Consider the following 16,726-nt stretch of genomic DNA (forward strand, 5'->3'; position numbering starts at 1 on the left):
TTCTTGACTCTTGTTCTTTATCTCAGAACAGCTGCCCTGTGGGACTGAGGGACTAGTTCTGACTAAAGAACCAATGGATAATCTTTGAACATCAATACTTAGTTTTTCCTGTGCATACAATATGAAAATAATGGGAGCTCCACCCAGCCCTTTCCACCAGGACCTGTCCCTGCACTGCCCCTGCTCTCTTCCATGCTCAGTTTTTCAACATGGCCAACTTGTCTTCAGTGCTCACCTTCCTTGGGTGGAGTGATCCTGGAGAACCAGATTGCATTGCTTATAAAGCCCACACAGACTCAGACCTGTGCCCAGATCTCATGATGGAGGCCATGGCGCCTTGCAAGCTACTGCTGCAGCTGGGGACAGCCCTGTCCACCACACAGACCAGTGCAGGTGAGTGGGGGGCCCAGAGGGAAACCGCTTCAACAGGAAGGGTGGGTTGGGGCCCGGAAAGATCGGTCCTGCAACACCCAGCCAGACCATCCAGCCCCTTCTCCACCAGCATTGGAGCCCCAGGCCCTGCTCTCCTCCTGCCCCTGCTCCCCTCCCCCGCACCTGCCCAGGAACCCGGGAGGAGGGTGGGGTCTCACTGTGAGCCACACCCAGGTTCACAATTGCTGTGGTATTTCCACACCAGGAGCCCCAGTACATGGAAGTCCGCTTGGTGGACGAAATGCAGTTCCTGTGCTTCCACAGCCACGCGGAGACTCTGAGGACGAAGTCCGGAGCGCCGTGGGTGGAACAGGATGAGCAGGAGTATTGGGAGCAGGAGACACATGCCATGTGCAGCATTTGGTAGTATGGCCATTTTCACAGTGTTAACTCTGCCAGTCCAGGAGCATGGATTGTCTTTCCATCCTCTAACATTGTCTTCTGTGATTTCCTGTGTCAGTATCTTGAAGTTTTCATTGCAGAGTTGTTCCAAGTCTTTGGTTACATGTATCCTGAAACACAATTCTGTTGGAGTTACTTTGAATGTTGTACATTTCCTAATTTCTTTTTCTGAAAGTGCACTGTTGGCATGAATGAAGGATACTTTTTATATTGATTTTGTAAATGGAAATCATAAGTGTTTATTAGGTCCAAAGTTTTCCAGTAGACTCAATGGGATCATTTAAGAAAAGGATTGTGTTATTCGCAAGCAGTGGTAGTTTGATTTCTTCCTTTCCTATTTTGTTCCCTTTTATGCCTTTCTCTTGTGTAATTGTAATAGCTGAGCCTTCAAACACCATAGCAGATAGAGTGGAGAGTGGACACCCTCACCTCATTCCTGGTTTTAGAAGAAACACTCAGTTTCTCTGCATTGGATATAATGTTGCACTATCACCCTGCTCTTGCATGCGGGACAGGGAGAACATTCCTGGATTTCTTTTCTATTATGCTTCTTTCTTTTGTATTGTTTTTCACAGCATCTTTCTCTGTGTAGTCCTGGATGTCCTGTAATTCTCTATGTAGACCAGTATTGGCTCAAACTAAGAGATCCTCCTTCCTCAGCTGGTATTAAAATCAACCACATTGCCCAGCCATACATGGCATTCCTAACTAGATGATGGCTCTCCCAGGCTCACCCTCCTCTCAGGACAGCTCAGAGTCTGTCTCATTGTGGAAGAGAGGAGTCTCTGAAACAACCCCAGTTCCTCCATTCTGCAGCCAATTGGGCACCATGTCCTCTCTCAGACCCAGTTCTCGACACACGCACACGCACGCGCGCGCGCACACACACACACACACACACACACACACACACACACACAGTCACTGGAGTCACACTGCAGTGATGCTGAGTCACACCACCACACTCAGTCAAGTGCAGAAGTTCCTTTTTCCTGATGGGACACCTAGAACTCACTGACCTTAAGCTCTTTCACCCAGATTCTAGAACATCACAATGAAAAGATTGTCCAAGAAGGTCTAATGGACCTTGCTGAAGTGGCCAGGAAGAATGCAAAACACCTGAATTTTCCAATTCTTCTCCTCATACCCACCAGAGACACATGTGACCTCATACCCACAGAGACACAGAGACACAGATCTCAAGGTGATGTCACCCTGAGGTGCTGGGCCCTGGGTTTCTACCCTGCTGAGATCACTCTGACCTGGAAGAGGGATGAGGAGGAACAGACACAGGTCATGGAACTGGTGGAGACCAGACCTGCAGGGGATAGAAGCTTCCAGAAGTGGGCAGCTGTGGTGTTGCCTTTTGGAGAGGAGCTGAAATACACATGCCATGTGCAGCATGAGGGTCTGCCTGAGCCCCTCAACCTGAGTTGGGGTAAGTAGAGCTTTGGGTGTAGATGGGACTAAGATAGCTGGAGCCTTCTACAGACCCTGGGCAGAGTCAGGCCTGAGAGCTGGAACCATGACCCTCACCTTCCCTTCCTTTCCCTTCCTTCCCTAGAGCCTCCTCAGTCCTTCCCCATCATGACCATTGCTGGTGCTGTCCTTGGAGCTGTGGTGATCTTAGGTTTTATCATTGGAGGTGTTATGATGTGGAAGAGGAAGAACACAGGTATGGAAGGGCAGGGTCTGGGCTATTTTTCTTTTTTCATTCAGCACCTTCAAAAAAGGTACAGGTTGAATGGGAAGACACTCACTCACATACACATGTGCAACTCTGCCCATCTCTGGGTCTGTGTGCTAACAGTCACCTTACTGTAAAGCATTGGGAAAATGAAGGATAGGTTCCTAACCCTCATGGTGGAAGAGATGGGGACATCATTCTCAGTGGTCAGAAATCTTAAGTGAGAGGGGAAGGTCTATGCTGAGGACTCACAGGTTGGAAATTGGTTCATACCCTTCATACCTCCTTCCTCATGTCTCCTGACTCTTCCCTGGTCTGCTGTCAGTTCTGGAAACTTCCTGGGGTTCAGAGATTCCCTAGTCTCATAGCTTTATTTCTCACAGGTGGAATCACTGTGCACTAGGCTCAGGCTGCAGGTAGCTTTGGGTAAGGTTTGTCCCTGAGGTTTTGGTTGGAGCAGGAGCTGGTGAGAAGCTCAGCCAGACCATAATTTCCCCTGCAGACAAATCCTCTGAAATCTTGTTAATTTTTTACCCTAGAGCTCTGATGTGTCTCTCACAGACTGAGATAGACACGCTGAGGATCCAATGGGGGAGGGAAAAAGGGGATGTGAATGGTTCACAGCAACTCTGAGAATGTGGACCTGTGAGTGAGTGGTGGATGGTTGGGATGTTGTCTTCACAGTGAGAGTTCATGACTCTTGTTCTGTAGCATAAATCCATCTATCTGGTCTATGCTGAGTGTATGGAACCATCAGAGGAGGGGATGAGATCACCTAGAATGGGGTTCAGGCAGCTGTCATGGGTTTCAGGAACCAAACCGGGTCCTTGACAAGAGCAGCAAGAACAGTTAAGTGCTCTTAACCACTGAGCCACCTCCCCAGACCCAGATTTATGTTTTTATTTTATATATATGTTTGTCTATTTAATAGATGTACTCCATGTAAATGCAGTAACCATGGAGACCAGAAGAGAGCATCAGATCCCCTGGAGTTACAAAGGGTTGTGAGCCATCACCTGGGTGCTGGGACCTGAACCTGTGAATTCGAGGCCAGCCTGGTGAGTTCCAGGAGAGCTAGGCTACAAAGATTAGAAACTGAGAGAGATAGAAAACTGAAGTGCTGTGGTCTGGCAGAGCACACCTCCTACAGCTTCTCTGGTCTGAAAAGAGGCCATGAGGAAGTGGTGAGAGAGCTCTGAAGGCTGTGGCAAACCACAGAGCTCAAGAGGAAACAAGCCAGAACTGCTGCTGGCAAGGTTCCAGCAGCAGCAGCAGCCACCTTAGTGAAGGCTAAACCCCAGCAGCAGCCACTGAGACTGAAAATGTAGCTCACATGGAAGAGTGCCTGTCCAGGTCCTGGAGTCACTCCCTCTTACCACAAGAGAAAGAAACAGAGACTTTATAGGAGGTTGGGACACAAAGGGTTTCTGACTGTGGCTCCCAGGGAGGGCCCTTCTCTCCAGCTGCCCCACCCTGCTGCTCACCTGGGAGTCTCCAGAAGACTTCAGTGGATGGGGCAGGGAAGCCTGGGCTCCTATCAGCTTTATTCCTCACACCTGTGACCCTGTAATCCCAGCATTTGGGAGGTGGAGGCAGAAGGATCAGAAGTTCAAGACCAGCCTCACACAGTGATTTCAAAGCCAGCCTTGGCTATTTGAGACCCTATCTCAAAAATAAATAAACATTTCAGAAAATAAACATAAGATTATGTACGTGTGTGTGTGTGTGTGTGTGTGTGTGTGTGTGTGTGTGTGTGTGCTTTCATATGTATGAGGGGATCACAAAACCAGAAGGGAATCACCGTGAAAGGGAGGTAGAGCTCCTAAAGGAGGCAGGTAATGCAGGAGACAGGGATGATGCAGAAGCAGCATAAACCGATTTAACTAGCACAGAGCGAAGCAGCTTGTTGTTGGTTGGTTTTGCTCTTTACTCTTTGTGGGTCCGCCAACCAGCTCCCAAGTAAATCACACATGGAGGATTATTTTTAAGCATATTTTATTTTATTTTTATGTGCATTTGTGGTTTTGCAGAAGGTGTCGGGGTCCCCTGAAACTGGAGTTACAGAGAGCTGTGAGCTGCCATATGGGTGCTGAGAATTGAACTTGGGTCCTCTGGGAGAAGAGTCAATGCTTAACTCCTGAGCCATCTCCCCAGCCCTGAGGTTAAAAAATACATAAGTAAAAATTAAAACAAAAATAAAGAAAAAAAACTCTGTCTGGAGGAAATTGTTAACTGGGTCCATTAGTGCAGTGGGTCAGAATGTGTAGCCTGAGTGGTCAGGAGTCAGGGTGAGAAATGTCAGCATCTTCTCCAAGGGCTGAGTTTGTGGTTTGAGATCATGGGCTTTCAGGAGAAGGTAGGAGTTGAGGACAGAAATAGCAGGAAAACAAGGGAAGCCATATTGGTTAAAAGTGACACCATAGAGTGACTTCAGGAAGATGGGTGAGGATTCTGATCATCCTGATTGTGAATCCAAGAAGTCTATATTCTGGATAAGCCTGTGCCTCTGGTGAGGTCACTTTCTATGGCTCTAGTGACCTTTGTTTAACTGAGGTCTAAAAATAACAGACATTACTGATAGAAATAACATTAGATTTTACATTTTGATCTCTCTGCCTAATGGAATCAAATCTCTGTCCTGCTGGTTGATGCCACCTGACACAAGAACCATCCTCTGTCAGTGTCCACCCTGTCCACAGTGCACAGGGCTGAGGTACTTAGGGGCCACCTCAGTTTTCAGATCACTGTCCCACACCATGCACTATCCATGTCCCTCCTCTCCTCAGCTCATGGTCATCTCTCATCACCAAAGTGTGAGCACACAACAGCCAGTCATGGCGATGGTCCTGCTCTGTGAAGTTGTTCACTTCTTAACCTGTCTGATTGATTAATTAACTGTATCACAGGAGTGTCTATACACGGGAATGTGGGCAGCTTCACTGCTGGGCTGCATTCAGCCACCTGCAGGAAGGGGGGCAGCTGTACTGAAGCCATGTTCTGTCTTCACACAAACTTGGGCTGTGGAATGAAGATCATTGTAAAACACAACAGTTGGGACCAGGGATGCATCATCTGGGGACAAACACTAGGAGACCCTGGGTCTGGCAGGAGGCTGCTTTAACCCATCCATTCACATAGGAAGAACACAGATTCCGGACCAGTCAAGCTTGGCATGTGAGCTTCTGCATGTGAACACAGGACTCTGGTCTCTAGGAGTCTGTGTGATGCTTTCAGGCCAGCACCTCCTGCTTTAAAGAGAAACCATTTCTCCAGGGCATTCCTGACCAGCTCTGGGTCTTCACACTGGGATTGGGACTAGGTACTTCTACTGGCTGCAGCCAAGGGAGGATCAGACCTAGGCAGGTGAGTGTCGAGAGGGAAAAGGCCCCTTCGTGGAGGGATGGTGCCTATTGGGCACAGGTTCCTGAAGAACGAGATAAAAATCGCTGTGATTGCAAGTTACAAAGTCTGCGACTTTATGTTACTATGCTTTGATTCTCCCCACCTCTGAGCATGGAACCCCTGTGCCCTATGCCTCCTTTCTGCTACTGGTGGCCTCCCTGGGCCTGGCCCAAACACAAGCAGGTGAGTGCTGAATCTGCAGAGGGGCAGGGTGACCCCTCTTCTCCAAGCCTTGCCCTCTCTCCCACTTTTTCACCGGCGCCCTGCTCCCCTCACCCAGATCCTGCCCCCGGGGGGGGGGTGCGGGGGGGCGGGGGGTCGAGAGCCGCTGGAAGAAGGTTGGGATCTCACCACACGTGCCACACCCGGGCTCACACTCGCTGTGGTATTTCTCCACCACCAAGTACCAGCCCGGCCTGGGGGAGGCCCAGTACGTGGAATCCGGCTACATGGACGACACGCAGTTCATGAGCTTCGACAGCAAAGCAGAGACTCCCAGATAGGAGCCACAGGCGCCATGGATGGGGCAGGAGGGGCCAGAGTATTGGGAGAAGGAGATGCAGATCGCCAAGGGCAATGAGCAGACTTTGCAGGTGAGCCTGAGGACCCTGCTTGGCTACTACACCTGACCCAGAGCGGTGAGTGACTTTCCTATAGTCAAGACTAAGACCTCGGGTCTCCTGTCCTAGGTTCCACCCTAAATGCAGGATACTGGATCCCTCAGCTTCACCCAGTCAGGAGAGAAGTCCCCTTTTTCTGATGTGATACCTCAAATTCTCTGACCCTGGGCTCTTTCACCCATATCTACAATTTCCCAAAGATGAGATTTATCCAGAATGCTGTGTCTAAGCTACAGGAGATTTTGGCCCCTCCCCCACCTCGTTTCTGACTTCTCCCAGGTCGGTCCCAAGGACCTTGGTGGAATCCCCAGGGAGAATGCAAAACGCCTAAGCTTTCCAACTTCTCCTCAGACCCTCCACATGTGACCCATCACTCCAGATCTCAAGGTGGTGTCACACTCAGGTGCTGTGCCCTGGGATTCTAGCATGCTGACATCACCCTGACCTGGAAGAATGAGGAGGAACAGATACAGGACATGGTAGAGACCAGACCTGCAGGGATGAAAGCTTCCAGAAGTGGGCAGCTGTGGTGGTACCTTCTGGAAAGAAGCAGAAATACACATGCCATGTTGAGCATGAAGGTCTGCCAGAGCCCCTCACGCTGGGGGATTGGGTTCAAAGCTCCCATCAGGGAAAGGTGAAGCAGTCTACAGACACTGGTCAGATCAGGCTTGATAGCTCCATGTATGACCCTCACCTTTCCTTCCTTTTCTTCCAGATCCTAGACCCTCTCCAGACAACCATCACCATCGTGACCATTGTCTGTGCTGTCCTTGGAGCTGTGGTGATCTTTGGTTTTTATCATTGGAGGTGTTATGATGTGGATGAGGAAGAAGACAGGTGTGTAAGGGGCAGGGTCTGAGCTTTTTTTTTTTTCATTTAGCACTTTCAAGAAAGCTGCATAGTGAATGGGAACAGACACACACACACACACACACACACACACACACACCATGTGCACACCCATGCCCATCTCTGGGTCTGTATGTTAACAATCTCCTTACCATAAAGCACTTGAAAAAAAAAAGGACAGATTCATAACCTTGATGATGGAGGTGGTGGGAACATGATTCTCAGAGGTCAGAGGCCAGAGGCGAATGTTCCTGCTGAGGACAGACCTCTAGACTGAAATGGGTTCATTGCCTGCATTCTTCCTTCCTCATCCCTCTTGACCCAACCCTGGTCTGCACTCACAGTTCTGAAAGCTTGCTGGGGACCAGGGCTTCCCTGGTCTCTCACAGCTTTTCTTCTCACAGGTGGAGAAGGAGGCTATGCTCCTGCTGCAGGTCAGTATGTGAGGGGTGAATTGTCCATGAGGAACTTGGGAGGAAGCTCTTCTGAGAGATTCTCCTCCAGCCCCACCTGTCAGTCTCCTGACTGTGTCTGGTCATTTCTTCTGCAGGCAAGGACAGTGACTAGACCTCCGACTTGTCTCTGGAGGCTTGAAAAGGTGACACCCTGGGGGCTGGGGAGTGGGGCTGAGTCAATGAGGAGAGGACTGGGCCCTCTCCTTCTGCAGCCAGACATTTTTCTGTGTCCCGCCTGTCCCGCAGCAGCTTATGAAATAATTACACACAGGCTTAATATTAATTACAAACTGTTTGGTCTTTGGCTCAGTCTTATTGCTAGTTAGCTTTTACATCTTAAATTAACACGTTTATTTTTTTTTTGAACAATTTACTTATTATGCACACACGCACCAGAAGAAGGCACCAGATCTCATTATAGATGGTTGTGAGCCTCCATGTGGTTGCTGGAAATTGAACTCAGGAATTCTGGAGGAGTAGCCAGTGCTCTTAACCTCTGAGCCATCTCTCCAGCCCAAATGAACCCATTTCTCTTAATCTATGTATCGCCACATGTTTCATGGCTTTACCTGTAATCTATTACATCTTGGCCCCCATCCCAACCCCAACCTCAACCCCACCCCTTGCCCCCGTGGCCACAGCATCTCCCAACTCTTCTCCCTCTGTCTCTCTTGGATTTCCTGACTGTCTCCATCCTGCCCTGCCATAGGCCAATGCAGCTTTATTTATTAACCAGTGGGAACAACACATATTCACAGAATATAGAAAGACATCCCACAGAACATTTCAGTGAAGGTCGGGCCTTTATGATGTCTTTATATTGACTTTTGTAACTCTTGTTCTTTATCTTGGTACAGCTGCCTCATGGGACTGAGTGTCCAGTTCTGACTTAAAAACCAATGAATTCTCTTTGGACACCAATGTCTGAGTTATTCCTGTGCACACAATGAGAAAAACAGGGGAGCTAATCCAGCCTAGTCCTTTAGACCAGGACCCTGTCCCTGCTCTACCCCTGCTCCCTTCCACACCCAACCTTCCTGGTCCAGCAGACAGGAGGGACAGCTCCATCCTCTCACCTTCATGCTGCCCTGAGCTCCAGCCCTTGACTTCGCACTGAAATAATAACCTCAATGTGAACTTTATTGTTAATGTCCTTGACCTGAGAGACTGCCAGATCAAATTAAAGGAGAGAATTCTGAAAGTGTGATGGAGACAATGAATGGCAGCTTAGAGAACATTCTAGAATATGTGTTTTCTGTTCTGAGTATCAGAGGAACAGGAGGAGTCTGTGGGAGCTGAGGGAGGATGGGGCTGTGCCAGGGGAGCTCAGTCCATGTGTGAATTACTGTGGTCAGTCCTCAGCTATGTCCTCCTGGGCTCTTGTCCTTGTCACTTAGTATAACCATGTGCTGACAGACTCTGGTCACAGGACACAGAGGTGTCCCCAGCCCTGTCCTGTATCCAGGATTGTGAGCAGCCAGGGCTGCAATGTAAGGCCTGCCTGGCCTCAGTCCTGGCTGTAGCTTTTTAACCATCCTTTCTGTTTATTTCTTCTCTTCTTAGTGTGTGGAGGAGTAACCCTGTGTCATTCCTGTGAGTGGTGCCTGGCTCATTCTCCTTTGAGTGTGACCACAATAGGGGTGTTTTCCTGTCTCTGTCCCAAAAACACCCTGCACTCAGGAGGTGAACTTCAGTCTCCTGAGCTCCTGCCTCCTTCCAGAGCTGTGGCCTGGAGTTTCTCCCCCTCACCCAATCTCTCAGAATCTAATGCTTGTGTGTAGGATCAACAGAAAGGATTGATCCTCAGGGTCAGGTCCTGCTGGGACTGTGTTCTGCTCTGCTCCACTCCCTCTACCTCGCTGAGTTTGGGAATCCTGGTGCAGCCTCTGATGGTAACTCTAGAACTCATAAGGCAGAGTAGTGGTGGTGTTTTTTCTCTTTGCTCTTACTCTTTTGGGGGCCTGCCACCCAGCTCCCAAATAAATATACACGAAGACTTATTATTACTTATAAATGCCTTAGCTTGGCTTATTACTAGTCAGCTTTTCTTAATTTAAAATACCCTATCTATATTTTGCTTCTGGGCTTTTATCTTTTTCTGTTTCTGGCTGCATAGCTGGGTGAATGGCCCTTGAATCCTCCTCCTTTTCTTGCCTCCCAGATTTCTCCTCTCTCTGCCTGCCAGCCCCCCGCTCGATTCTCTTTTCTTGCAATTGGCTGTTTAGCTCTTTATTAGACCAATCAGATGTTTTAGACAGGCACAGTAACACAGCACAGCTTCAAAGAGTTAAACAAATGCAACATAAAAGAATGCAACACATCTTTGCATCATTAAAAATTTTTCCAAAGCCTAAACAAATTTAACACTTCTTAAAACAGCAGACTCTAGTAGTGTGTGCAGATAGGAAATTGATCAGGACTACAGTAACTTTGGTAATATTTGGATCAACATGTGAAGTCTTCTGTGTGTGTGTGTGTGTGTGTGTGTGTGTGTGTGTGTGTGTGTGTGTGTGTGTGTTTGGTGTGTGTATCTTTCTATGTAGCACATCTCAGTACAATTGAGAAGCTTACATTAACAGTGAAGAATTTGTTGTGCAGTAGTGGTGAACACCTTGAATGCCAGCACCCCAGAGACAGAGGCAGGCAACTCACTGAGATAGAGACCAGCCTGGTCCAGCACTGTCAATGCTACACAGAGAAACTCTGTCTGGAAAAAAAAAAAAAAAGTAAAGACATTTTGAATGCTTAGCCACAGGACAACCAGTCAGTTTCAAAGAAATGAAACAATTTCAGCAGTAAATGTCCTGTTCACTGTGTCCATTTTAATTTTTGTTTGTTTGTTTGTTTGTTTGTTTTTTCAAGACAGGGTTTCTCTGTGTAGTTTTGCGCCTTTCCTGGAACTCGCTTTGGAGACCAGGCTGGCCTCGAACTCATAGAGATCCGCCTGCCTCTACCTCCCGAGTGCTGGGATTAAAGGCGTGCACCACCGCCCGGCTCATTTTAAATTTTTTTAAGGAACTGGAAATTAGCCTTTCATGTGTGTGTTGACTGAAAAATGCAGTAACTCCTGTGTTGCTGTTTTTCCAGCTTCAGACTGGAGTTACCATCCTATGTGTGTCCTCTTCACAACTGTGAACCTTCACATTTTTCCAGCATTGTCTCCCACACTCCTCATCTGCTTCCCTGCAGCCTGTGTCCCTGAGAAACATCCAGTGCCTGTCACTGCTCACCTGAGCAAGGTGATGCTTTAGTATTGTGAAAGGGGGTATGGCCAAGTTCTCCTAAATCCTCCCCTTTCCATTTCACCCAACAGCATCTCTCTGCCTTCGCTCACTCTCTAGGATCCAAGGAAAGCCCTGATTACAGATTATTTTCCTACATATTATATCACTCACTCTTCTTCAACTCAAATGTTTGATGTTGATGGTGTGTACATGAGTAAAGTAGAAGAAGACTGTTCCAGAGCCATAGGCTCTATGGTAAAATCAGATTTCTGTGGAATGATTCATGCAACTCAGATCATAGATCATAGATAGCACCTAACAGCATTCTTTGTAATTAGGTGGGGCCCAAGTACACAAGTATGTCTGCTAATGTGTTGTATGAACTTCACCATGGGATGGAAACAGCACTTGAGGAATGTTTGCCTCTCACCCATGAGGGTCAAGGTGCAGTTTCCAACAGCACAACAAATCAACCCATGAAAACAAAGCTCTTTGGTTCAATCTGCTTTTCCCTAGTTAGAAACGAAATTACTAAGATTGAGCATCAGGTTGTGACATTTGATCACTGACTCACGTGTACTGTCTATGCCCAAAGGGTGGCCTTATGGTGTTAAAGCAGGTGGGAAAGCTTCCAGGGACTGTGGTCAGCAGGACATCCCAGCTCAACTGAATAACACCCAGCTGTCTGCCACAGAGTGTGTGCTAAAGGGTGTCTGCTTGGTAACCGTTCATCAAAGGTTTGCTTGGGGGCAGTAGCCTAAAATATATAAAGGAATGAAGTTTTAAAATAACACAATGTTATTTTCAAGTTAAACTAGCAGCATTAAGGAATAACCAAACGAAACGTTATGAAACTTAGCTACTGAAGATTCCATTTTCAACAAAAGCAATTGTAAAATAACTCATTAGCATTTGACTTGACAAGAATTTAAATGTCCTTGATTATGTATTCTTCCTTTTCTTTACATATTTAATTTGTATGTGGCCAGTATACTTATGAAAAAATGCATGGCCTACTTCTCCCATTTTAGCTATAACTTTAAAAAAAATTCTTTTAGATAAGTTTTTTTGTGGCTAAGGAGTCCAAGCCCTTCATTTTATCACGACTTCACTTCTGTGTGCCACTTCATAGTACACACTCTTTAATCCCAGCACTTAGGATCCAGAGGCAGGAGAATATCTGTGAGTTCCAGAACAGCCTGGCTGTGTAGAGAGACCCTGTCTCAAACAACAAAAACAAACATGACTTCACTTTTGTCAGATCTTACTATAGAGAGAACACATCCTTCAATGGGGAGTCACTGGAATCTTTGATGTTTGAATAGTACACAACTGTGAAATGTCTATACTCATCACACCATGAGGCTAACTAATAGATAATTGTCTGCCCCAGAGACTTAGGGTCAGTGGCAGTCTCAGTCCACACATGGGGCTTGTGAGCCTGGGCAGGGACTCCAAGGCCTCAGGTAAAGGAAAAGATCCACTGCTCCCCCTCATCTTGAATGGATGGAGAGACAGGAATAAATAGACCCACAAAACTGACATCCCTGTGGTTAGTGAGCCCTACACAGGCTTCCTGAAGTGCCTGCAATGTCTTAGACCTCCCAGGAGAAAAGCCTTATCTTTGTATTAAAAGTGCACTTCATCCTGTGTGTAAGAGTCTTTTAATCTGGGGGCCGTTTTATACAAAATGATTCACAGTGCCTAGGTACACTGGAAAATTGTGGGAGCACACTGCTCAACCATGCTTGTACACACACACACACACACACACACACACACACACACACACACACACAAGCACACGAAGGACAGATGTCCAGTGGAGTGAGGACTAGGATTCCAACAATTAAAGGGTAGTCAGTGGGAATGAGGCAGCCTGTGAGGCTACAGGGTAAAGATAGCAACCATAGCAACTGTCAGAGTGCCTCCATTCAGGAACAGGGGTTCTCAAGGGCTGGGTCAGGGTCTTAGAACATGGGGAAACAGAACAAAAACTTCATTCAAGAAAATAATTTGTCGCAACCAAGAGCTTAACATTTAAAAAAAAAATCTGAATACATCAGTGCTAAGAATCCATCAGTGCTAAGAATCTAAGGACTGAGGTTCCCAGTGGACCAAGGAGAGAATCAGTCTTCACAAAGGGGTCTGCACAGCCTGGAAAGCCCAGACACTGCAGCAGGCTCAGGGAAGGTGCCCCCTGTGGTGCCACACTCTCCTGCAATGGCCTCACACTCACACTCTCCTGTGTCTGTGTCAGCCTTCACCCTGTGCCAGCCACACTTCAGGCTCACCCAGGGCAAGTCACAGCGTGGGCGGGGTTCACAGTTTCATAGTTACAGCAGGTCCTGCACTCTCAACCAGAACACACACCTTGCTGTTCCTGTCTTCCCCTTCTCCCATAGCAGCTGTGGTCCAGAGGGCAAGGCAGTGACTCTGCTCAATTCTTCCTCTCACACCACCACTTGATGATGGCATTGGAGCCTGGACACCCCCAGTCTCCACAGTGGGGCTCTCCAGGTGACATCAGAGCAGGAGGCTCAGGGGCTGCCATGAACTAAGTAGTGCAGGGCTCAGGTTCCTTAAGTTAAAAAAGCTCCACACACTACCACCCCTCCTTCCTTTTTAAAATTTTAAATTCTAACTTTACGACTTTTCTCTTGGGGAGAAATAATTTAGTGCTTGACGTTTGCACTAATTTTAACACAAATACACAGATTTGTGTTCTGCCCATAAAAATTGAGACCAAAGCGGCTGGCTCTTCTCATTTTAATTGGCCTCTAAGGACAATACTATTAGCAATGAGGTCTCTGCCAGTTAAGTTATCCATGAAGTTAGTGGTCAGTAGACATTCTGTGAAAACAGAGAGTCTTGGTTATTAGGAGCCCCCAGTGTTGGGTTCTCAGCATCAGCTCTTAACACACTTAGTGACAAGAGCATCACCAGCCTCATTGTGAATTCTCCTCTGTCCTCAGTAAACTTACAATCATATCCTCAGTCTGTCACAAGATACTGTCCTGTTGGGAACGGTGAATATTCTTATTTAATTTTACATGCTATAACATGACTGTTACATGAATGATACTTTGTTTAAACACCAGTATTTTACTCCAAATACATTATAAAAGGTACATTGTCACTAAATTAACTTAGATTTTAAAAACCAAGTTAGCATTACTTACATAGCATATCTTACAAATAGAGACAGCCTTTATAAAGGCAAAAACAATGAAACAAGAAAAAAAGTCTTTTTTAAAATGGCAGGTGTTAATTTAAAAACAACATATCCAAATTGAATGTGCTGCTGGTCTGGTGGAAACTCCATGAACTCTCTTTTTTAAAAACATTAATATAATCGTTGCATTTAATGTTGTTTTCTTGAAAACTCAAATTCCTTGATGTTGCACCAAAGAATGTCAGTTGCAATTACAGAAAATGTGTATCAACATGAGCTGACAGAGAGTTAGAGGGTATATAGACCTGCCTACAATTTGTCTAATTTGTGTCAAGCGATCATGGAGAGCTGAACCCTTGTTTTCCTGACCTCAGAGCAGCAGGTCACGATGGACACAAAATACTACTAAAATTATTTTGTAATTATGCATGCTGAATAAAAGCACAATAGATAGCAGAGTACTTCTCTAGCATAAAATTATTCAGCTTAAAATGCTAGCTTGAGGGTTTTTGCTCTGGTATATTATACTTGACATAACTTCTCTACAGCAAACAGTTGTCTTCTATTTGGAGTGTGTTGAAGAACACAGCTTTCTCATTATCTTTGTGTTTTTAGTTTGGATTACTAACATTTTCAGGTATTGTGGGAGAATCCTGGTTTCTGGGATGGCTCCTAAACATGCTATGATAAGCACGGTGTTTGTATCCTGAAAATGCTCTTAATTCCATACAAGTGCTTGCCCAGCACTTAAGCTCAGACTTCTCCTCCAGGCCCTGTGAGAGGCTTGTGCTGGGAAAGCTTCCCACTGGTTTGGTTTTGCTTCTTCTTCATCAGACCCTGAGATTCCTTCTCTGTTTTCTTCGTTGTTCTGCTGCTCTCTTCTTCCTCTGCCTGTGACTTTCTGCTTCCTCAGAACTTCTGCTCTCCAGGCTGCACATCCTTCCTCTTCCCATGCACTGGTGTGTTCTTGCCAGGAATCCACATCACCTGATTATGAAGATGAGGACTAAAAGGCAGACTCCTGTAACCCCTAATCTGCTGGGAATCCTATGCTACCATCTGAGAAACCAAAAATGAGTGGTTCTCTCTTCCTAGTGACTATTTCCTTATAGCTGGTGCCATGTCCTTTCAATAGTCTGTTCCCAGTCGTTCTGAAGAATTCTGCTGCCTTACTACACCCCCATCCCCTCCTTCCATCTTTATTCTTGTGAGTCCATCTTCATGCCAGGAAGCCCAAGACTCCATGGATTGGCTGCTTCATCTCAAGATCCTCATGTCGGGATGAGAATACTGTTGCTAGGCAGGTAGAAATGTTAAATAAAGAAAACTGAATGGTGGCCATGGTAAGAATCAAAACCTTGCCACCCCTTCCCCCTCCCTGACAGTCTTGCCAGAGGCTCCCAGCTAGCTGCAGCTTGAGGTGCACCACAGTCTGCCTCAAACCTCTGCTCAGGGGACTCAATGCCACTTCCTCTTCCTTCAAAGCCTTTCTCTCTGAGCAGCCTCCACTGGCACCCCTCCTCAGGAAACCCCTCCATGAGCTCACTTCAGTCCTGACTTGGAAACATGTATTTCAAAGTTCTGGTTTGTATCTTCAGCCAAGAAGTTCATCCATTTACATTGTGGGCAGCTTGTATAAAGTAAAACAAGAATATGTAGCTAACCTGAGCATGGCAACTTCGCTCATGTTATCTGAGCAAAGGAATGTTTTCCAAAGGAATACAGGGTAAAAGAGTGAGGTTCAAACAAAGAACTTCATTACAAAGTTGTTGTTGAGACTAAATAGGACACTGATATACCTTTGTTGTTGTCTCGAATTTTAACGGTTTTAAGTTAAATCCTAAGGGACAAAGAAGATAGCTAAAGAAGATACTCTGACTCAAGGGGATCTGAGGCAATGCCAGATTATAGTGTTGGTTTTCAGTGGTTTATACTGTGCTCATGTCAGGGATAACCTTAATTCCCTCCTATGAGATATTCAGGATTTGCTCACTCTTTCCCTTGTACTTCATCTCTCTCTTTCTATCTATCTATCTATCTATCTATCTATCTCTTCTCTTTTTCTGTCCCTTTCTTTGTATCTCTCTGTGTGTCCTTCTGTCTCTCCTCTGTCTTTCTCTCGTGTATGTCTCCATTGTCTCTCTGTCTCTGTCTCTCTGTCTCTCTGTCTCTCTGTCTCTCTCTCTCTCTCTCTCTCTCTCTCTCTCTCTCTCTCTCTCTCTCTCGGGTCAGGGCTGATTCTGGTGGAACCAGCTGCTGTAGCTAGAACAGCCTCAAGTAGGAGAGGAATCCTGGGGTCAGTCACCAGGAACCTGCGCCCTTTTCAGGTGCCATATGAGGAAGCCACATGTCAGGGGACCCCAGCTCTAATGGACACAGTATTAAAATCATTTTATTTCAGTTGTAAATGTTCAGGACAAAGTCATAGTGTCCAGGCTGGTGAGTTCTGTGATGGAGAAGCCCAGAGCTGGAGGGCT

General features: G+C 46.6%; 1 protein-coding gene across 2 annotated transcripts; it reads left to right on the forward strand.

Moving 5' to 3' along the window:
- Window positions 1–1,759: 1,759 nt before the first annotated feature.
- Window positions 1,760–8,231, forward strand: LOC143270001 (uncharacterized). Of its 2 annotated transcripts, none has more exons than XM_076558118.1 (7): window positions 1,760–2,272; window positions 2,399–2,509; window positions 5,660–6,106; window positions 6,328–6,516; window positions 7,262–7,383; window positions 7,800–7,829; window positions 7,946–8,231. In XM_076558118.1, exons 4-7 carry the CDS (start codon window positions 6,445–6,447, stop codon window positions 7,956–7,958), a joined length of 237 nt encoding a protein of 78 aa, XP_076414233.1. In that variant the 5' UTR covers window positions 1,760–2,272; window positions 2,399–2,509; window positions 5,660–6,106; window positions 6,328–6,444; the 3' UTR covers window positions 7,959–8,231. Both variants share the same exon structure in this region; 1 of them encodes a protein (XP_076414233.1).
- Window positions 8,232–16,726: the final 8,495 nt, after the last annotated feature.

This window comes from Peromyscus maniculatus, chromosome 21 (genome assembly GCF_049852395.1).
Source record: "Peromyscus maniculatus bairdii isolate BWxNUB_F1_BW_parent chromosome 21, HU_Pman_BW_mat_3.1, whole genome shotgun sequence".
NCBI classification, from domain to species: Eukaryota; Metazoa; Chordata; class Mammalia; order Rodentia; family Cricetidae; genus Peromyscus; species Peromyscus maniculatus.